General features: G+C 47.1%; 2 protein-coding genes and 1 gene segment (V, D, J or C); all 3 read right to left on the reverse strand.

Annotated features, from left to right (window-relative positions):
* The window catches only part of LOC131811713 (immunoglobulin lambda variable 4-3-like), a 158,456-nt gene extending 152,702 nt beyond the window's left edge, over positions 1–5,754 (reverse strand). Inside the window, 1 exon segment of the V gene segment in view lies at positions 5,694–5,754. Coding sequence covers positions 5,694–5,739 — 46 coding nt within the window.
* Positions 1–23,075, reverse strand: part of LOC131811715 (immunoglobulin lambda-1 light chain-like) — a 204,189-nt gene that overhangs the window by 176,345 nt on the left and 4,769 nt on the right. Inside the window, exons 1-2 of one of the 2 annotated variants that reach the window (XM_059140503.1) lie at positions 19,622–19,713; positions 18,944–19,236 (exon numbers count right to left, since the gene is read on the reverse strand). The exons of the other annotated variant lie outside the window; for it this stretch is intronic. Of the exons in view, the coding sequence (XP_058996486.1) occupies positions 18,944–19,236; positions 19,622–19,667 (339 nt within the window). The 5' untranslated portion in view covers positions 19,668–19,713. Of the gene's footprint in view, positions 1–18,943; positions 19,237–19,621; positions 19,714–23,075 lie in introns of those variants that run through there. 2 annotated transcript variants of the gene reach the window in all.
* The window catches only part of LOC131811716 (immunoglobulin lambda-1 light chain-like), a 209,112-nt gene that overhangs the window by 158,027 nt on the left and 28,010 nt on the right, over positions 1–23,075 (reverse strand). The gene's annotated exons all lie outside the window — the stretch shown is intronic.

Genomic DNA, 23,075 nt, shown 5'->3' on the forward strand with positions numbered 1-23,075 from the left:
GGGAAGGCAGGTTTCTGAAGCAAAAGCACTTCCACGTGAGGAGCCCACCTGTGAGCTGTCAGGCGTTCCAGGCAGTAGTGGGTGGGTGTGTGAGCCCAGAGGAGGGGATGTGGGTGACCCCTCTGTCTACTGTGCCCATCCTCTCTGCTCAGGTGGCTCCCACTGATGGCTTCAGGGTTTTAGGAGCTCAGCTTCTCTGGGAAATTTAGACTCTAATCCTGGTCCATTGTGTGAAGAGCGGCCCATAGCACAAGGAAAATGCAGAGATCATGAGCACTGGACAAAAGGCTCCCTCTGTCTTTCCTCCACTGAAGCCCTCTGGCCCACATTCACACACAGGCCCAGAGAGCAGGTAGTCTGGTGCAGCCAGGTAAATGGTCTCCTGACCCAGTGGGTGCAGGACTGCCTGAGAGCAGAGTGGGGGAGGAGCTCTGGAGGCCTCAGACCTGGGTGCCTGGAACAGACCTGCTCAGGGCTTTTCTATGGTCCTTCTGGGGCTGGAGGAGAGTGTAATGTAGTCTGGGAAGTGGGTTTTGTCTCACTTACCCACCTGCCTGTGTCACTGTGAGCATTACCACAGCTGTCGTAGGACTGACAATAGTAGTCAGCCTCATCCTCATCTCGAGTCCCGCTGATGGTCAGGGTGGCCATGCTTCCTGATTTAGAGGCTGAACACCGGTCAGAGATCTCTGATGGTCTGTCATTATTTGTATTAATCACAAGCACAGGAGCTTGTCTTGGCTTCTGCTGGTACCAATATGCATATCTTTTCCCTAGTACATCTCCAGAGCAGGTGATTGTAGCTGTCTGTCCCTGGGTCACCCACATAGAGGGCAGCTGAGTCAGCCCACTGGAGGCCACGGAACCTGAAAACACAGGAGAGGAGAGGTTGGTGTGAGGTCCTGGGACTCATTCCCAGGGACCCAATATAGAGTCAGTGTTTGTGCTGTGCTCAGAGTTTGGAGCAGGCCCAGCTCAGGTCCCATGAAGTCTGAGCTTGTGTGAAGTGCCTGGGTCACACCTGTGCAGAGAGTGATGATGGGGAGCAGGAAAAGGGTCCAGGCCATGGTGGAGATGCCCAGAGCTCTGCCTCCAGAGACCCCACAGCAGGGAAGACTCAAGCAGGCTTCTCTTATTCCCTCCAGGCCAATGGGGCAGTGATTGATAGTATTTATGCAAATATATTTCCTCCATGCTTTCTGCCTGGATTACTCACTTGTGAGATCAGAATAGGTGACTGAGGAGGAACCCTGGAGCTCCTGGCTTCCTCCATGGAGCTTTCTGGTGAGAAAATCAATCTTGGTTTCCAAGGTCTTGCTTCAATAGTGAAATTCCTGGGATCTGACCCTATGACTCTGTCTGAAACCTCTGTGCCTGAGGTCTACACTGGTCTGGCTCAGGGCCTTGCAGGGTCCTGGACATGGGGTTAGCTGGCCCTCTGAGCTTGCAGACAACCCCTGATTCAGGATCAGTGCTCCTGTAGCCTCATTACCCACCTCCTCATGCCTCTGATCTCCCCTCTGGCCCCCACTGCACTCTAGTCCCTGCTTGCCATGTCATCACATTGGGAAACTCTCTCATTCTGAGGTTCCTGCATGCCTTTCTACCTGGGAGTTGACTTGTTAACCAACCAGCAGCTGTTGGAGATTCCTCACAATGTCTCATGTATTGACACAGGCTGTTTTCATCCCTATGACAGCCCTCATCCCACAAAAAAGCAGAAATTGGCCACCACAATTATTTTCATCATGGGTTCACGTAAACATGTAAAGGCCATGACAAATCTTTGGAAGCTTCCTAGTCTTTGTGGGTCCCCGACGTCACACATTCCCACCTGGCATGGGATTACTGCCCATTACTAATTGGCAGTTAGTAATTGGAACTAGTGGAATCATCTGACCCCTTTAATCAATGCTTTGTCATTGTCACTCCCTCATTGATTGGTTACCATCTCAGCACAAGAGGGAATGCTCTTTATCTGCCTCCCTTTCCCATTCCCTCTCATTGTTTTCACTGTTTGTGCATCTGTCTGTCTGTCCATGCCTACTGGGTTATTTTCTTCCAAGTCATTAACACTGGAAGGCCCCATGTGGGCTTGGACGTGGGATGAGTCACAGTGTGGGTTTGGATATTACATGGGCTTGAGACAGTGTCCCTGCAGGAAGCGGATCCTGTCATTGCACAAGGACAACTCCGGGACCAGAGCTCAGGCCTGAGAAGGGAGCTTCCATTTCTCTCTGGAGACAGTCTCAAAAGGAGGTTGTTGATGCCCCTTCCAGGGACCAAGGACTCACTGGTCCCTGCGTTCCCTCCCTTAGCTACTCCCAAGCAAGGAGCTGCAGCCTAGAAGAGGGAAAGGTGAGCTAAGGGTGAGTGGTCAGGTCGTCCTTGGACATGCCCAGCACAGAGGAGTCAGTGCCTGGCAACACTGGTGGACAGTAAGAGGACTTGCATATCCCACGCAGTGTGTCAGGTCTCCCATCGATATTCTGTGTGTCTGACCCTCAGAATAAGGTCCCTGCAGCCTGCGAAGATAGAATGGATCATCCCAACAGTCTCTGGGGACTGAACCCTGGACCCCTGCTGACCCCCAGGCCTGGTACCCTGGGAAGCCCTAAACTCTGTCTTGCTGCCCCTGCTGAAGCTCTGCGGTCCCCTGCTCGTGGAGCAGGATTCAGTCCAGGGAATGTCCCCTTGCAGGTCACCCTATAGCACCTGCCACTTGAGAATGGTTGTGGATCAGGTTTTCCAGCCTCCCAGAGGCAGCTGTGCTCCCTGCCCTGCCCAGCCCAGCACAGACAGTTCACATACATGGTGCAGGAGGCAGGACAGGTCCGATTCCTGTATTTGTCCTAGGGTTGAAGTACTGGGCCTAGCCTGCTATCTTCTTTCAGAAAGGAGAGTGCAGGTTTCAATGTAGTGCATTGAAAAGGGTCGATACTGACACAATCCTGATGTCCCACAGGCACCAGAGTCCTGTGTATTTAGGAATAAAGATGATACATCTTGCATCTGTATATGATAGAATACATTAAAAAGGAACACACAGTGGAAGATAAAGAATTTAGTAGAATATGACTCATGGGGGGTATTCCAGAGGTCTCCAGGAAAAGATATTGAAAGTGAGAACATTGATTAACTAGTGCGAAGTGGGTGGGGCGGGGGGAAGGAAGGGAGGAAGGAAGGGAGATGCAGAATGAGTAGGGGCGCTGGGGTAAGGGGATCTCCTTGAACACACTCTCACGCGTGGCTCAGCCTGCCTGGGCTCTCCTCACAGTGCTAGTGGCATCACCTCCCTCTCTCCTGGCTAGATCTTATCACCTGTTTCAGGTGCTCCCTGTGTTCAATAATAAGTTGCTCATCAGGCCCAAGAGATTCTCCCTATGAGACAATGGTACTAAAGGATTTCTATTCGTGAGGACTCTGCTACGGCCACAATCTACATCAGAACTTCTGACAAAAATGTTCATTCCTGGCCTCAGGATCACTTGGCACTCCGTGAAGCCAGAAATCACTGATGAGGAACAAAGCAGGAGGAGACACTCACTCTTGACACTTTCCTTACTCACTTGTACAGGACAAGAGCTGAGCAGTGGTCTCTTACTGAGATCCTGATCCTGTTATAAACTTGACAAATAGTAATTTCCACGAATGGAATCCTTTGACCCCTTTAACCAACTCTTTGTAGTTGTCACTCACTCACTGTTTGGTTACCATCTCAGCACAGGAGACAATGTTCCTTTCTGCCTTCCTTTTCCAGTCCCTCTCATTGTTTTCACTGTCTGTCCATCTGTCTGTCTGTCCGTGCCTACTGGGTTATATTCTTCCAACTCATCCACACCGGAAGGCCCCAGGTGGGTCCTTTGGAGGTGGGATGATTCATTGTGTGGGTTTGGATATTATTTCCCTACTATCCTCTGGACTACAATGTATGTGGTGAGGAAAATCCCACTAAAGGGACCCAGGGGAGTCCTTTTTTTGGGACATAAACTCTGCAAACCCTTGGTAGAAAACAATCCTTTACTGGAGTGGGTAAGATGAGTCTGTGGTTGCCTGTGACTCAGCCCACCATGTACTTGAAAGAAGTCTCTGCAAGTCTGAGACCTGCTGTACGCCTCTCCTCCTGCTCCTCTTGTACCCTTGCCTACTCTGTCTCTAGAGAAATAGCCACCTTCTCTCCTCCTACCCTCGTGGGAGTTTCCAGGCTATGGGCAGTCCCTGGAATTTCCATCTCAGAGTTGCATCACTAACTAAGGGGACCACACCAGAGTTTCTGGGATCCAGCATCACAATTCCTCCCAACTCTGCTCAGGTCTATGCCCAGGGACCAGGGTTACTTTGATGAATACAGATGCTCAATGTTAACACAGAAGCGTGGGTGTCTGTGAAATATGCTGCTTTTCTGATCCCAGAAAATCTATGGAGGAGATCAACATGTCCAGTAAGCTGGCCCCCCACCCATTATATGCATTTGAGATGGATCACTCACAGGGTTGAGAGTCTGGGGAGTCAATATATTTATCACTTTGGTGCACCCCCTTCACCGTGCCTTGCTGTTGTACCAGTAGCTATGTTTCTGGGAAGAACCTGGAAAAGTCCTATAGGCAGCATGTGGACTCATTCTTGGCACCAAAAATTGAGAACTGAGTACCGATGGAAAGACCCAAGCCATGCTCCATGTTGGTTCCTGGCAGATACATCCTAACATGTATTCTGCTTTCTTACTAGACCTCAGCTCTGCACCCACCATGGTCTTAAGACTCTGTGGCATACCTCCCTCATGGACCAAAGGTTTCCTTTTGAACACTGAACACTGGCAAGCTTCCTATTATGCTTCATAATGAAATTATCATGATGGTATTCACTCAACCATCCACCTTGGTAAATTGCAGAACTCAGAGATCTCTGTCCATTTCCTGAGCAGAGACCTGTTATGGATGCACAGGGTCTGATGGCCCATGGGGTCATCTCAGACCAGCTACTCTCTCATGGTCATTTTCCTGTCTAGGCTGATCTCGTCTTTCCCAGCAGTATGGCAAATTAAGGAGCATATTCTGTTGTCAAAAAGACCTAAGTTCGTCCCTGTGTCTGTCTCTTTGTAATGGTGTCTTGGGATTTTGTGCAGGATGACAGGGTTTCCAGGCAGAGCTAAAGGTCTCAGGGCCCTGGAGAGGGGCATGCAATAGCTCTCCGAGTCCCCATGGGGAAGAGAAGAGACAGAGTGGGAAGTTTTAACCTCACTTCCCCTTTGTGCGTATCACTGTGGCTTAACCGACTTGGCCATCGATTTTATGGCTCTCACCGCAGTAATACTTAGCCTCATCCTCAGACTGGATGTCGGAGATGGTTAAGTAGCGGTCAGCCCCAGAGCTGGATCCTGAGAAGCGACTGGGGATCCCGTCCCCCTTGCTGTGGCTTCCGTCACTATTAACGTTCATCACGTACTGAGGGGCCTTCCCTGGTCGCTGTTGATACCAGAGAACATAGTAATTGCTGTGCTCCCTGCTCAGGGTGCAGGTGAGCTTGACAGAGGCTCCCAGGGAGGCAGATGCAGATGGAGGCTGAGTCAGCACAGGCAGAGCACAGAAACCTGGAAACACAAAACACAGCATGATGCTGAATGTCCTGGACACTGGACGGTGTTCCCTGGGCACTGTACTTAGAGGGAAATGTCAAAGAGGCAGAATCCTGACCTGTAGAGATAATAAAGGGCAAGAGGTAGAAGGAAACCCAGTCCATGGTAGAGGGGAATTGCATAGAACTCTTCTCTGGGGCTGTGCTCCTAGGACTGAAGTCTTCAAACTCCCATCTTATCCTGTTTTTGCAGCTCAAGGAAGGAGGGGCATCAGATGCAAATCTACTTTCCATTCTTCAGTTGGTCTGTGTGAGCTCTTGTCTGAGCTCACACAGAGCTTAAGAGCCCCATTCTGGTAATTTCCTGAGGTCAGAAGTAGGAGCAGGTGTGGGTTTCTAAAGTGGAGAGTTGATTTTACACAAGAATCATCAATGGAAGCATCAGTCATATCCTTTGCACTTGAGCACAACCCAGGGGATTTGGACTTTCTGGGTTCTGAAAACAAGATCCACAGTGCTCCCCTGGGCAGCCTGGGATGAATGTCACCCTATATGTATTGCTAGTTTAACAAAATGACTACTTCTGAGGCCTCAGTAGGTGCTAAACCTGTGTGAGTGTGTACAGGTTCCACTGAATGAGACATAATAAAAACCAAGGCACAAGTTTTCCTCCAGTCTTTTATATGAAGAGTCTAATATTGAGAGATTACATGGTTTTCTCATTTCTCATTTGCCATAACAGTGATGAGTAAGTCAAGTTTCCAATCCAGGGGATGTCCCAGAGCCTGCCCTTCCAATCCCCGCCCTGCACCAACCCCTCACCATGCTCCCTCTTCCCTCATCCCAAGGCTACTGAGACCTTCTGGTCACCACCCTCTCTCCTTTATTCCAGTCTATGCCCTCCCAGGTTCAGTTCAGAAGAGTGCTCAGATCTTCATGGTGTTGCCATCCGTGTTTCCAAAGAAAAACAGCCTTTTGGCTGTGAGTCTATACTGTAGAGACAGTTACTCTAAGGAAACCTTATGCATTTAACCTGCTCTGTCCATGGCTTCTACAAGGCATGAAAACCTCTGTACCATCAAATGTGGGTAATCCCAAAAGAAAAGTTTTGTTGTTCTGGGGTACCCAGCAGATTTCAAAGACATAGCATAAAAGGTAAGGTAAAAAATATTTCTATATGTAATTCATATTGTTGTGAGAATATTTTCAAGAAACTGATTTAAACAAAAGTTTAGATCAGAAAACAAGTTCTGCTCATTTCTTCTCTTTTAAAATGCGGCTACTAGAAAATTTTAAATTATGAATGTGGTTGGAATTTTATTTCTATTGGATGGGCTGCTCTGCAAAGTCCCACTAGCAGTCACTTGCTTTTGAAAAAGGAGACAGAACCTTCTGGAGCATTAAGAAGGGGCCATGTCTTAGCTTGAAAGCACAAAAGTCCATAGGTTGATGATGAAGACCAGGGATTTTGGGGTCAGCAGACTTTGGTTTGCTGCTGGTTTGGCCACTTTCTAGCTTTGACCTCAGGCAAGTTACACATCCTACCTGCCTCAGCTTCTGCTTCTGTAAGTTGAGGTGATAATCAGAATGCTTTTTTGGTAGAGTATTCATGATTAAACGATTTAATAAATGGGAAGAGCTTGGATCGTGGTTCATATGTGGTAAGCACATATAAATCTTTACTCCTCATGCTCCTTTTAGTATCCTTTATCCTTAAACATGATATAAAGAAAAGTCACTGGAGTTTAGAGGTTTGAGGGAAATTATGGAAACATATCAAATCTTGGGTTTGGGCCATTGAAAATAGGCAAAATTTCCTGCCAACACTAAAATCTCTCTCTCTCTCTCTCTCTCTCTCTCACACACACACACACACACACACACACACACAGAGGCCCCCAGAGGCACTATCCTTTGCACAGGTCACAAGGGGCACACCCTCTCAGGTTGCCATCCTGCTCACTGGGTCATGGGCCCAGGGACATGATCCTGGTTCTCCAATAGACACATCACAGGATGTCCCAGCAGAACTAGATCAGAACTACTTCCTGCTTCAGACCTTGTGATATGTGTCATGTCATCCCCATTGTCTCATTAGAGTTGGTCCTACCTGTGACATCCTCATTCTGGGAGGGAGAACCTAGTTTGCAGATACTACAAACCTGAACTACATAGGTTGCCAGTCAGTGTGTGTCCTGTGTCCCGACGACAGAGGGTAGCACAGAGGCCTGGGTGGGCAGGGGAGGGCTGATGGGACTCAGGGTTGGGGCTGGTGGCACTGAGGGAAGAGGCTCAGGCAGAGGGACTGGGGCTCCTCACACTGATCCCTCTAAGAGTCAGAGAAGCACAATGGGGATTAAATGGCTCTAGATATGTCATGTCCACAGCAGAGCTGAGATGGGCTCAGAAGGCCCTACACATGCAGCTGGAGGAGAAGCAGATCCTCTTGGTGTCCTGGGGGAACTCCTTCAGGCAGGCAGCAGGCACTGTACCCCACCTCTTGATGATGATGAGATCTTGTCTCACTTCTGACCTACCTGGGTGAATATAGAGGCCACAAATTCAACATTTTTTCACTATGGTGATAATCAGAGGGCAAGGATGGAGCCTGGATGCCCAGACATATAGATGGGTCATTAGGAGACAGTCAGGGCTTTTTCTGGGTTTGTTAATTATGCCCCATCTGATCCCTGAGAGCTTTGTGGTACCCATGCTACTTGCAGAATCCCTCAAGGGGAGGGAATGCCCAACCATGGCAGGGATATTTGCGGGGTTGAATTATGTCCCACAGTTCCTAAATGGATATTTTAGTCCTAACCTCCAGAATCTCTCCCTGGGTCATGATTTCAGTATAGGATCATTGCAGATGTAATTCTTTTAATTCAGATGAGGTTGCGCTGGAGTAGGCTGGACCCTATTCCACTTGGACTGGTGTCCTTGTGAGAGCGAAAATTTGGAGACAGATTCTGACAGGGGAGGCCACCCTATGAAGTTAGAGAAGAAATCTATAAGACCACGAATGCCAAAAATTGCCAGAGAACCACCAGGTGCTGTAAGAGAAGATGAAACAGATTCTCCTTCTCAGCCTACAAAACAACAACCATTCTGCCCGTGCCTTGGTCTCAGACTGCTGACCTCTAGAACCGTGAGACAATACATTTCTGTTCTCAGCTCCTTCCCCCTCAGTTTGTAGGGCTCTGTTCTCTCAGCCCTAGCAAATTAATGTAGTGACCCATAAGAAGTCTGATTTCCCCACAACACCAGCATGGCTGGGCTCCTTCCAGTTGCTTTATTCTCTGTTATCACAGCAGTCGGCGACAGGCCTCAGCCAGGTGCTTTCCTCTCCTAGAATGTCTGATTCTCCTCCCCTGAGGACTGCCTCAAGTCCCCCAGACAGCACAGAGTCTTTCCTATAACACAAGACTCCTGCTGGGATCCCATATGACTGGGGTCTGGCCGGGGCTGGCTCAGGACCTTGCAGGAGCCTGGCCATGGGCCTGACCTGGTTCATCTGGGACATGCAGACAACACGTGATTCAGGGAAAGGTGGTCCTATGGCTTCTGTACCTTCCTCCTGCTGCTTCAGTTCCCCTCTGCATCCCCCACAGACACCAAAATCCCATCCTTGGCATGTCGTCAGAATGGGAAACTCTCATTCTGAGGTTTGTTCATCACTTACAAAAGTGGGTGCTTACCTGTTAAACAACCACCTGTAGCTGCAGATTCATCAGGATTTCTAGTCTATTTACACATAATGCTGCTGTCTCTTGATAGCCCCCATCCCACAGCTGACCAGCAATTGGCATTGTCAGCCATTTCATTCCTCTTAATTTTTTTTTATCAGTGTTTCATGGGAACATGTGAAAATACATGGAAAACAACTTCAAGGTTTGTGATCTTGTGAGGATCCACACAATCACATGTTCCCATATGCTGTAGCTCAAGGGCCTGAGCCATGGTCCCTGCAGCCATAAAAGTCACGTCACTCTGGAGACAGTCTCACAAGGAGGCTGCAGATGCTCCTTCCAGGAACCAGGGACCCAAAGTTCTCTTTCAGACCAGAGATGGTCTGAAAAAAGGAGCTGCAGCCCCAGGTCTGAGTTGGGGTGGAGTTGGGGAAGAGAGGAAAAGTGTGAGTCATCGGGTGTCTCTGGTTGTGCCCAGAACGGAGGAGTCAGTCCCTGGGAACACTGTTGGAGAGAGAGGGGACCTGAATTTCCCAGGTGAGGTGCTCACTGTTTCAGTACTCTTGTCAGTGTCCTGGGTGACACTGTGTGTCTGACCCTGAGAGCATGGTCCTTGCAGCCTGTGGAGTTAGGGTGGTTCATCTTGAAAGCCTCTGAGGACTGAACCACAGACAACCCGCTGACCCCCAGGCCTGCCATCTCTGTAAGTCTCCCCCCTTGGCAGCCCTAGCCTCTGTTCTGTGGCTCCTGATGCAGCTCTGTTGCCCCCTGCTGGTGGAGAAGGACTCAGGCCTGAAGCTTCCCTCCTGAGGATCACCCCAGAGCACCTGTCACCTGAGAAAGGGTTTGGACCAGGGTTTCCAAGCTTCCACAGGCAGCTGCCACTCTGCCGTCCTCGGCCTACACAGAAGGTCACATACAAGGTGCAGAAGGCAGGGCAGGTGCGATTCCTGTACTTGTCCCAGGGTTGTAATGCCCTGGAGAGCCCACTGTCCTGTTTCAGAAAGGAGAGTGCAGGCTTCAGTGTAGGGCATTTGAAAAGGGTCAGTGTCCAGACAATCCTGTGTGATGTCCCACAGCCACCAGTTTCCTGTGTATTTAGGAATCAGGACTGATGCTTCCTGCATCTCTGTCCATGTAGTTGGGTCATCAGAGCGACAGGTGATGCTTCTGGAGCTAAGTTCAGTTGAACAGGCAAAAATTTACTCTAATTACTGCTATTTTTGCTACTATTAATTTTATTACAACTCACATCCCATGATGATTGGTGTGGGAGGATTTTAAACTACTCTGTCTGTGGTTTGGTGCAATCGGGAATCTGCTAATTTGGGCTTGGGTAAAATTGCATGTGATGTAGTTTACAGAACAGCTGAAAACTTTTCCTTGTGTGCCCAGAGAGGCAGACAGGAGAGTTCAACACCAAGGGTAACTCACTGAGACCCGTCAGCATTTGCATAATAAGTTAAATTCTTCAATGTTTTATAACATTAATTTGATGAAGAGTGTTTCTCACATCAGTAGAAATTTCCCCATTTCACAGTAGGTGAAGTGAGTACCCAGAGAGGCTAGTTTCTCAAGAAAACAGAGGACAATGAGGTGAGTCCAGGAGTGGAGCTCACGTGTGCTGGATTCAGACCCTGGTCAGAGCAGAGCCTGACCAAGGCGGGAGGGATGGGTGTGACTGCCCTGCTCTGGTTGTGAAGAGTGTGTCATGGGTCCTTCTGACTCTGCCTGGCAGGGATTCAAAGTAAGGGTACTGCCTGGGGTGTTTCATGATGACTGTCATGGGACAATTGTGTGTCTGCAAGACAGTCGGGGTAAGCAGGAACATAGGGATTTAGGAGATCCCCTAGCATACCCCAGGACTGTGATTACAGTCACCAATTCACCACAACCCAACGCAGCAAGGTCAGATAATGGACCCATCTTCCAGAATGCAGGTTTGGTGGTCGTAACTGGTGAGGATCAGGACATGCTCAGGTATTTGCTGAGGGAAGGGGCATATGGGTGAGCAGTGAAGAAGGTAATTATAGACACCACACTGACTGCACTGTAGTTGCATAAATGAGCCAGATAAAAGTAGCATGTGTCTTCTTTATGTGGACATGAATATGTTTGGATATAGATTCATCATGTGTTTCTGTTTTGTTCTCATGTTTTACCCCATTACCTTCTAACATAGAGTTGTTACCAATAGTGAATGCTATATCTCAATATTGAAGTTGTAGGATATAAAATCAGTTGTGACAAAAAATAAAGATCACTAGGAGACAAAGTTGTATTTTATATCCTTTGTGAGGAAAGGGTGAGCGTGTTTGTAATTGTTTCCTGGAGAGTTTTATCATGTTAGGTGGAAACATGGCTGCCCACATTCTCTTTACTTGGTGTTTAGGTTAATGGGGAACTTGTAAGATTTCATGTGGACGAGGGGGGACTGTGGTGTCTTATTAAGTATCACTGTTGACAGGCTGAGTTGTGTTTCACAGAATTTTTGTCTGTCCATATGTCTGGGAAGGGTGGGGTCTCATCTGCTCACTGCTCTGCTTACAGGCCTCCTGACTGGAGGAGAGTGTGACCCAGACAGGGAACGGGTTTGGGTCTCACTTCCCTGTCTGTGTCCCTGTGAGCATCAACACTGCTGTCCCACACCTGACAGTTGGAGTCAGGCTTGTCCTTGGTCTGGGCCCTACTCATGGTGTGTTCCCTGAACACACATTATATTTCAAATAATGTTCAGTTACCCAACATATAGTACATCATTAGTTTTTGATATAATATTTAAGGATTTATTGTTTGTAACACCTGGTGCTCATCGCAACACATACCCTCCTTAGTACCCATCACCTTCTTATACCCTCCCCCACCCCCATCCCTTCTTTAACTCTCAGTTTGATTCCTGGAGTCAAGAGTCTCTCATGGTTTGTCTCGCTCTCCGATTTCTCTCCATTCAGTTTTTCTTCCATTGCCCTATGGTTTTCAGTGCTGTTCCCTATGTTCTACATATGAGTGAATCCATATTATAATAGTCTTTCTCTGCTTGACTTATTTCATTTAGCATAATCCCTTACAGTTGACCCCTGTTGATGGAAATGTAGGTATTCATCCTTTCTGACGTCAATATTCCATTGTATATATGAACCAAATCTTCTTTATCCATTTGTCTGTTAAAGGGAATCTCGAATTTTTCCACAGTTAGCTATTGTGGACATTGCTGCTATGACTGGCACCCATTCTATCCTGGGCACTCTGCATGATCAAGACACTGTCCTTATTGAACAGGTAACTCTGGCACTGCTCAGGTCAGAAAGAGACGTGTGTAGAATCCAGTTGTGCCCTTTGGTGGGGTGGGGAGGGTAGAGGATTTTAAAGGACAGAACAAAGCTGAGGGACCTGGAATTCCAGCCCAGTGCAGGGCCAGTATGGAGTTTTCTCCTCAGATAATCATTCTGGGCACAGAGAGATGTATCAGTTGTGGTAAAAGGCAATTTCCACATAATAAGTCAGGGTTTCTTGGCCACTTCTGGACACAGAGAGTGACCTCCAAGAGGAAGCTACTGGGGTGGAGGACAGGGTTGACACAGATGTCTCCTTCTGTGTGTCCTTGATCTCCTTAGTACTCCTGGGGGTGAGGCCCTCAAGGCAGTGGCAATTATTCCTCCTCTCCCCCATAACCCACCTAAAGCCACAGGGAGACCAGGGTCTACATGTGTCTCTGGACCTGTCTCTATGTCTTGTTCCACATGGATTATCTGTCACTGCTTTCCCTGACACTCCACAGATTGGCTGGGCTGAGCAGGAACATGAGGGAGGAGTGTCCCTGACAGGGAACGGAGGCTGGGAGAGGAGTGCAGGTCCCTGGTTCCTGGAGTAGAAGAGAGAAGAGCAGAAGCTGGCTGGTGCGAGGCAGCAGAAATCCCCTGCACTAGGCGAGGAAGGCTGCTCAGACTGAGAGGGGATGTGAGCTGACCTCAGCAAGCATGTTCCAGGTCCTGAAGGAGATAACTTCTTGCTCTTAGTTCTGCCAGGTGAGGGACATTTTTATTATCGTTTAACCTGAAAAAAAAAAAAAAACCTGGAAATATTATTTCTGTCACAAAGAGTCTCACCAAAGTTTGTCATTCTAGTTCATCAAGTCAAGAAGTAATTTTTAGACAAAAGATTCCAATTACAATTGCCATAATTTGTGTGGGGAAAATAATTTTCTGACCTGTCTCTCCCTCCCCAGGTAGGTGTCCCTCTGACACACGCCAGGACAGAAATAGGGGAAGCTTCTGCTCTTCCTTCTTAATAAATTCCTTATCACTTTTTTTGACCTCCAAGAATTGTTCTACAAATCAGTTTTAAAACCACAAGTCAAAGAGTCAGGAAGGGTAATTCCATTTATGTAAAAAATCCATTCATGTGTTGGAGATGTTCTTTCCCTTCAGAGCTGCAGGTGAGGCTCTAGTGCAGCTGTGGCCAAAACACTGGGTTACACAGGGGTGGGAGTGAGTGAGTCCATGTGGGTCCGATGTCAGCTAAGGGTTAGATATGCTTGGTGCAGGTGTCTTGGGGCAGGGGGAGGACTCTGGTGACAGCAGAAAGTCCCCAGGTGGGCCCAGAGATTGTGTCTTCACTTCTTCCACAATTTCTATAAAACTTAAGGAGGGATGGGCCTGGGACAACAGGGGCTTTTCCCCTTCTTCAGGAATCCAGAGGCAGCCCTTCATGATGTGGGGACCCTTACCCAGGAACCAGAGGAGGCACAGAGCTCCTGCAGCCCACCCAGGTTGCCCATAGCCACGGAGAAGATGAATTTCCACAGAAATGAGCTGAGACATCTGTCTCTCTCCTGAGTGAACCATGATTATATTTGGAGCCCATGTGATGTACAATGACATCCTTAATCTGTATTATCTACTGTATTATTTGACTACATCCTCATAGTCAGAAGAGCCCCCCAACTCTGTCATTGCTCATTAGGGCAAACTCAGATGTGAGGACAGAGAACCTGTGGGAGTCTTCCCTCCTGCAGGGCTCAGGCCGGGATCAGGAGGACGCCTTCTCTTAGGCCTGACCAGCTGCTGCACAGAGGGCAGGGCAGGGGAGAGTGAGAACCAGGCTGTGGAGGACAGTCTGTGTCCATACCCCACCCTTCTGTGTCACCTGAGTCACTGCCAGGTACTCCCACTGCCACAATCAGTGTCACAGCAATGGTCAGTCTGGTCTCCGCCCTCAGTCTGGTCTTTCTCAGTGGCGTCATGTCTCTGTGTTGCATCCTCAGAATCGGGCTTCGATGTTCGCTCATATCTGTATATATACCAGCCGAGGGACCAGGCTTGGCTTCTGCTGCTGCCAAGAAGCAGGTTCACACCTGAGCTCATCCCTAGAGCAGGGATCTTAGGCCTGATCAGGGCCACTGACACGGAGGGAGTCAGCATCAGGTCAAGGGAGGCGTGGAGCTTGTGAGAGAGGAGAGGAGAGAGTTCTGGGGAAGACAGGAGGCTGAGTCAGACCCAGGCTGAATGAAAGACCCAGCCCTGAGGGGAGGGAGCAATGTGGACACAGGTGAAGTAAGGCCCAGCTGGGTGGGAAGGAGGACAAAAAGCTGTGCCTCACACTGTGCCTGGCGTGAGCATCACATCTGTTTTGGGAAGAGCAGGGGAGCAAGGGTGAAAGTACGCAGATGTGTCTGGACGACCAGCACCATTGGCGGGGCTGCAAGCTGTTCCACTTGCAGATGCCTGGACCCCACCTGGAACTGCTGCAATGCTGATGTATCTTGGGGAGCACCCCCACCTCAGAGGACTGTGTGCTCACTGAGCTTCACAGTGTAAGGCTTCAGGCCGCCATGGAATATCTCACTTTCTCTGTTTATCTTTCTAGGTCCTACTGTGCCACTTGGGACATGGGTCTTAACTGTCTTGCTCTGGTCAGTGGAGCCTGGTTCATTTCCTATCTCCTGCAGCAATGTGGAAAAAATGGTCTAAGAATAGAGCCTGTCAGAGAGGATAGAAGACGGTGGAAGAGTAGGGGACCCTTGTTTCATCTAGTCCCTGGAGTTCAGCTAGATAGTTATCAAATCATTCTGAATATCTGCAGACTCAACAGAAGGAACTGCTGAAAACCTACAAAGTGTGACCACTTTTATGCAAGGTAGGAGTTGCGCAGAAGTCAGTCAGATGGGATATATGGGAAGATAAGCCATGGGGAGAGGGAGACTCTGTAAGCATGTTACCAAAAGATGATAGAACAGAGTCTTCATAATTAGAACTTTTTAGAATTCTGCTCTGTTGAGGGACGTCCCTGCTGAGAAGGCTTCCAATGGGAAGATAGGGCTGAATCCCAGGTGGGACAGTGTGGTCTCAGGAAACTGAAGTCACAGGAAGAGAAGGGGAGGATCAGTGTGGTAGAGTAGACTGATCCACATGCTGTGTATATGAGACTCATTTTAGAACCAAAGACAATTCCAGATTGAAAGTGAGGCGGTGGAGAAACATTTATCACTGTAATGGACATCAAAGAAAGCTGGAGTAGCAATCCTCCTATCACACAAACTTGATTTCAAACCAGAGACTGTAGCAAGGGATGAAGAGGGACACTATATCATCCTTAAAGTGTCTATCTAACAGGAAGATCTAACAATTATAAATATTTTTTCTCCTAACATGGGAAATGTCAATTATATAAACCAGTTAATGACCAACTTAAAGAAACACACTGATAATAATATAACAATAGTAGGGGACTTTAACCGCTCACTCACAGCAATGGGCAGATCATCTAAACAGAAGATCAACAAGGGAACAAGGGCTTTCAATGACATACTGGACCAGATGGACTTCACAGATATATACAGAGAATTCCATCCTAAAGCAACATAATACACACTCTTCTCAAGGGCATATGGAACTTTCTCCAGAAAAGATCACATTTTGGGTCACAAATCAGGCCCAACTAGCACCTAAGCATTGGGATTATTCCCTGTATTTTTTTAGACCACAGTGTTTTGAACATTGAACTCAGTAACTAGAGGAAATTTGGGAGGAGCTCACATACATGGAGATTAAAGAGCATTCTATGAAAGAATGAATGGGTCAACCAGGAGATTAAAGAATTATTAAAAAAATTTATGGAAGCAAATGAAAATGAAAACACAACAGCTCAAAACCTTTGAATTGCAGCAAAGATGGTCCCAAGAGGGACGTACATAATTATACAAGATAATCATATGGAAGTAGAAAATTCACAAATACACAGGTATATTTATACCTAATGGATCTGGAGAAAGAACAGCAAATAAAGCCTATAGGAAGGAGCAGATGAGCAATAATAAAGATTAGACTAGAAATCAATGAAAGAGAAACTAAAAGAACAGTAGAACAGATCAAGGAAACTAGAAACTGGTTCTCTGAAGAATTGAGCAGATCAATATACTCCTAGGCAGACTTACCAAAAAGGAAAGAGAAAGGACCCAAATAAATAAAATCATGAACAAAAGAGGAGAGATCACGAACAACACCAAGGAAATACAGTTTTAAGAACATATTATGAGCACATATATGCCACAAATTAGGCAATCTGGAAGAAATGAATACATTCCTAGAAACATAAACTACTAAAATGGAAAGAGGAAGAAATAGAAAATCTGACTGTACCCATAACCAAGCAGTAAATTGAAGCAGTAACCAATAATCTCCCAACACACAAGAGTCTAGGGCCAGATGGCTTCCCAAGGGAATTCTACCAAATATTTAAGGAAGAATTACTACCTACTCTTCTGAAGCTGTTTCAAAACATAGAAATGGAAGGGAAACTTCCAAACTTGTTCTATGAGGCCTGCATTGCCTTGAACCGAAAATAAACAAGGAGAATTACCGACCAACATGAATTATACAGACCAATATGCCTGATGAATCTGGATGTCAAGTTTTCACCAATATACTAGCCATTAGGATGGAACAGTGCATTAAAAGGATTCTTCACCATGACCAGGTAGGATTTATTCCTGTGATGCAAGGGTGGTTCTACATTTGCAAATCAATAAAGGTGATACACTACATTAAAAAACAGAAAGGAGAAGGGGGTGGGATTATGGACATTGGGGAGGGTATGTGATTTGGTGAGTGCTGTGAAGTGTGTAAACCCGGTGATTCACAGACCTGGGGATAAAAATATATGTATATAAAAAATATATGTTTATAAAAAATAAAAAATTAAAAAAAAAAAATTAAAAAAAAAAAAAAAAAAAGAGAAAAAACAGAAAGGACAAGAACTGTAGGATCCTCTCAATTGATGCAGAAAAAGCATTTGACAAAGTATAGTATCCTTTCTTGGTTATAACTCTCCACTGTGTAGGGATAGAGAGAACATACCTCAATATCATCAAAATAATATAGAAAAAACCCACCATGAATATCGTTCTCTATGGGGAAAACCACTGCTTTCTCCCTAAGTTCAGGAAGGTGACAGGGATGTCAATTCTCAGCACTATTGTTCAAAATAGTAATAGAAGTCCTAGCTTCAGCAATCAGACAACAAAAAGAAACAAACCATTCAAAGTGGCAAAGAGGTTAAATTCTCACTCTTTACAGATGATATGATACTTTATGTGGAGAACCCAAAGACTCCACTCCAAAATTGCTAGAACTCATTCAGCAGTTCAAAAATATGCCAGGATATACCGTGAATCACAGAAATCAGTTGCATATTTATACACGAACAATGAGACAGAAGAAAGGGAAATTAAGGAATCAATCCTATTTATAGTAGTACCAAAAATCACAAGATACCTAGGAATAAGCCCAACCAAAAAGTTAAGGGATCCATACTCTAAAAACTACAGGACACTTATGGAAGAAACTGGGAAAAGACACAATGAAATGCAAAAACATTCCACGTTACTGGGTGGGAAGAATACATTTTCTTGGTCTATGCTATCGACAGCAATCTACACATTCAATGAAGTCCCTGACAAAATACCATTGAAATTTTTCACAGAGCTGGAACAAGTAATCCTAGCATTTGTATAGAACTAGAAAAGATCCAGAATAGCCAGTGGGAATGTTGAAAATGAAAACCAAAGCTTGTGACATCACAATTCTGGACTTCAAGCCCTATTACAAAGATGTAATCAACCAGACAGTTTGTACTGGCACAAAAACAGACACGTAGATCAGTGGAATAGAATAGAGAGCCCCAGAGATGTGGGAGACACCTCAGTGTCCACTGTACCTGTCTGTTCCACTGCGGTAGAAGAGTCTCCAGCCATGTCCCCAGGGCTTCAGGAGCTCAGCTGAGCCTGGACCTGTTGGCTCTAATACTGTTCAGTTGGGAGGGTATTAGCCCATGACCACACATGGAAATGATGATGTGCTTCTTCTTCATCATGGAAATGATGATGTGTGATGAAAATCTCCCTGTGTCTTTTTTCTACCCAGTCCCTCTGTCTGTAGATGACACCCAGGCCCAGAGAAGCAGGCAATCTAGTGCCGTCAGCTGTAAATGCTCTCCTGACCGTCCTGTGCAGAGCTGCCTCGAGAGCTGGATGGGGAGAGGGGTATGGGGACCTCAGATGAGAGGACCTGGGCCAGAAGTGCTCCCTGCTCTGTGCGCAGGTCTCCTGAGGCTGTCGGAGCGTGCCACACAGATGGGGAAGGGGTTTGTGTTTCACTTCCCCATCTGTCTGTGTCACTGTGAGCAACAGTACTGCTGTCCCACACCTGACAGTAATAGTCAGCCTCGTCCTCGGCCCGGACCCCGCTGATGGTCAGGGTAGCCGTGTTCCCCGAGTTGGTGCCTGAGAACCGGTCAGGGATCCCTGAGAGCCGGCTGCTATCATCGTAGATAATCATCACAGGGGCCAGACCCGACTTCTGCTGGTACCACTGAACACTTTTTCTTCCAATGTTGTTTCCCCCACAGGTCATCCTGACTGTCTGTCCCAGGTTCACTGACATCGTGGGAGGCTGGGTCAGCACATAGGAGGCCATGGATCCTGCAAGAGAGAAGATGAGAGTTGGGGTTCCAGCCAGGGTATCATCCGCTATATATGCCACCTGTCTGGCTTGAGCTCTCTCAATTCCTTAGGCCATTTCCACCCTGCTGTCATCTTAGTTCCTGGGCCTACCTGTCTGGAAGATTGAGCCTTTGAACAAATGAAAATCACCCACCCTATTTCTTTGGGCAGGAGCAGCCCTTTGTCTAAAAAGGGGCCAGGGAGCACAGTGGGGGTTTATCACCAGCCTGTCATCCCACAGCAGGGTCTTGATCATCCTGTCTCCCTCCCACCCCCCACTGACAATCCACTTCTGAGCTCAGAATCAGGGCCAGGAGTGTTCCAGAGCCCGGGGCTGGGATGGGTGTGAACCTGGCCTTAGCACCTGTCCAGTGAGCCAGGAATCCGAGGAGGAGAGGGGTCCAGGCCATGGTGCAGGTCCCTCAATTTTTCTCTCTAAGGCTCAGGCTGGGCAGGGTTCCTCCCAGGCCTCTCTTATCCCTTTGCTAGAGACAGCTGCTGGTTATGCAAATGAGCCAGAGCTCTGGGTTTGTGGTTTTAGAAATGGGCTCAGCTCCAAGAGACAGAGATTCGAGGGGAAGCCCCTCAGGACCCGCCTTGAACCCAGGGGATTTTATTTCACCCTGTGTCCCTATAGTCTGGAGTCCAAAATCTATGCCTCTCCATGTCCTGACCTGTCTTCTGGGCAGGCATGCTCACTGCAGAGCTGTGAGGTGGAGTCTGTCTGCATTTTCTGAACCCATCATAGAATGTTTCCTCTGTAGGTCCTAGAGGATCATACATCAGTGTGTGTCCTACTCTTGGTTTATATTGTGAACATCAGAGCAGGAACAAAATCCCTCCCTTGCCAGGTGCACATGGAGTTTTAGGGAACCATTGATGTTGCTGTAGGAGTCTGTGCCAATGGAGAGCTCCTGCGGCAGGTCATAGATGCTGTGCCTCAGTAACCCCAGGGTGCCCTCCCTGCCAGGGACAGACGCAGTGCTTGAGCAATGATTGACAGTGACTGAGTGTAGCGGGAATGGGGTGGGGTGGAGTGTCATGAAGTCCTGGACGTGTGCTAGAGCCCAAGACAAATTTCAGGGTAGTGATGAGAGACGCCAAGTCAGAATTTTACATCAGAGCAAAGGTGATAGTGTAGTAAACCTATACCTTTAGCTTCTGGTCTTGGGTCCTGGTGACCAATCCTCCCAGTTGGAATCCCTGAGGCTTGGCCAGGGATTCCGCCCCCTAGTGGCGGATCCACGCTGGCAGCTGGAAGTGCAGGAAACTCCTTTGTCCATGTGGAGATTCATGACCCAGTGGTCACACCCTGATTCCCCTGAACCATGCACTGCTGGTCCCAGGAGAGGATTTGCTCTTCTCTTTGGGACCCCTAAAAGCAGGCACTAGGTGTCATATTTCCCATGAAAATAGGAAGAAGTTCATATGAAGAGAAGGTAGGACCCATTTGAAGTCTCAGGGTTCATCTTTCTGTGTTGGTGGTGGTGGTCGTGGGTGTGGTTTGGGGGCCGAACACCAGGAGACACAGCAATAATGCACTGTCTCACTTGATATGGCTGTTGAGCATCAAGTAGTGTGATGATGCCTCCAACCTTGAAGAGAGAAACAAGAGGACAGTCACCCAAGTAACATTTATTCAGATCCAGCTTGGTCTTCCATAAGTTCCACCCTAGAAATCAGTGTAAATAAGGCATAAGTATTTCTTGGGTTCCTGCCTTGGGCAGCGCAGCACTGGGGACATAGTTGATTTGGTGAGACAGCACACCATCACCAACCCCGTCTACCTTCATCTTGTCTTCTGTAATCATTGAGAAGACCCACTACTGCTATTCTTAGGTATGTCTAGGTCTGCAGTGACCCTGTGTCCCAGAGCTATCCCATCAATGTGTCATTCTGCTGGGAATCTTTCTGGGGACTTTTGTCTATGAATGAAAGAGACTAGATTTATGCAGGGCTCTTTCTCCTGTCTCATAGTTGTCCTAGCTAGAGCTACAGCAGCCATCCCGAAGTCTGTTGTCAACAAGGTAAAGCAAAGCCTCCATAGTAGTGGTGGTGGGAGAGAGAGTGAGAGGATTTGGTATCTCACAGAACTGGTAGTACCTGGAGAACCACCATTGCAGACTTACTTCTGTCTGCAGGAAAATAGATGCTTGAATGTTCATGCCTCTGATTGAGATGGGCATGTATTTCATTAAAATTTCCTGACCATTTGGGATAAAAACTCATACAAAACAATCAATTAATTAAATAATAGGAGAACCTGGACAGTGTTGGTTGATGTGCAGAGAATGAAGTGATATCAGACAAAATGATGGGCTGGTCGTGTGTGCGGAGAGGCTGGAGGAGGCTTCTCTGCAGAGAGACTGTGGGGCTGCTGCCAGGATGGAGAGAAGGAACAAAAACTGAAGTGTGTTTGGAGTCAGTCCTACGGAAAGAGTCTGCTTTGTCTGAGGATGCAGGGACAGTGAGGAACTTAGGTGTCTGTGAGTTCCAAGGTGATATTTTCCCATATGTTCAAATTTGAGTGACGGGTGTGATGTGTTAGAATTCCCTGTTGTATGTTTCCAGGGAAGGTGAGTCACAAGAGTAGCCCCATGTGAACCTCCCTGAAAACTGAGTGGGACGCTGGAGCTGTTTGTAGCTGACAGTCACTGTGGCTTCTGTGTGGCACACCTGTGTGTGTGTGTTTCCACATGACATCCAATTCCTGTCACACACTCCTTTCTATCATATACTGATACACATACATATTTATGAAGATACTTGTGAGTGCTTGTGCGCGTATATACAAATTGTGTCTGCTGTGTATATGTTGGAGATGTATGTGTACATATGTTGGAGATATGTACATATATACCCCTATGTATGGTATAAACACATACATTTTCTAGAGATTCTGATCTCTGGATTGGGTGCCAAAGTTGTAGTTTTGGGGGTCTTTGCATTTTTAGGAGACATGCAGTTCCTTATTATCACCAATGATAAGGTATATGTTGTTACCATAATGAACAACAGGACCAAGTTAGAAATCAGACTCATTTGACAGAACACACTGATATCAGTGAATGGCAGTGTTCATAGAACTGAAATATATGGGCAGCTTACCAATTTTTTGTGCATCTCTATTGTTATAATGTTCCAAATGACACATGCTTTGGCTTGTTACTGAATCTTTTTTTAAAATTTTTATTTTATTTTCAGCATAAAGTATTCATTATTTTTGCACCACACCCAGTGCTCCATGCAATCCGTTCCCTCTCTAATACCCACCACCTGGTACCCCAACCTCTCACCCCCCGCCCCTTCAAAACCCTCAGATTGTTTTTCAGAGTCCATAGTCTCTCATGGTTCACCTCCCCTTCCAATTTCCCCCAATTCCCTTCTCCTCTCTAAACTCCCCATGTCCTCCATGCTATTTGTTATTCTCCACAAATAAGTGAAACCATATGATAATTGACAATCTCTGCTTGACTTATTTCACTCAGCATAATCTCTTCCAGTCCCATCCATGTTGCTAGAAAAGTTGGGTATTCACCCTTTCTGATGGAGGCATAATACTCCATAGTGTATATGGACCACATCTTCCTTATCCATTCATCCATTGAATCTTAACAGAGACTGTATGCCCCTTATTAGCCACTAAGTTACTATGTGATCAAGCTGCCTGCATGAACTGAGTGTTTTCAGATCAACCATGCCAGGGAATTGTACAGTCACAGCAGCTCTCCGTCATCCAACAAAAGAGTAAGATTTGAGATCAGACTTCCCCATGTCCTGAAGGCATAGGCCAGTTGCATGAGGAAAAGGCCTGATGG

Source organism: Mustela lutreola, chromosome 11, assembly GCF_030435805.1.
Source record: "Mustela lutreola isolate mMusLut2 chromosome 11, mMusLut2.pri, whole genome shotgun sequence".
NCBI lineage: Eukaryota > Metazoa > Chordata > Mammalia > Carnivora > Mustelidae > Mustela > Mustela lutreola.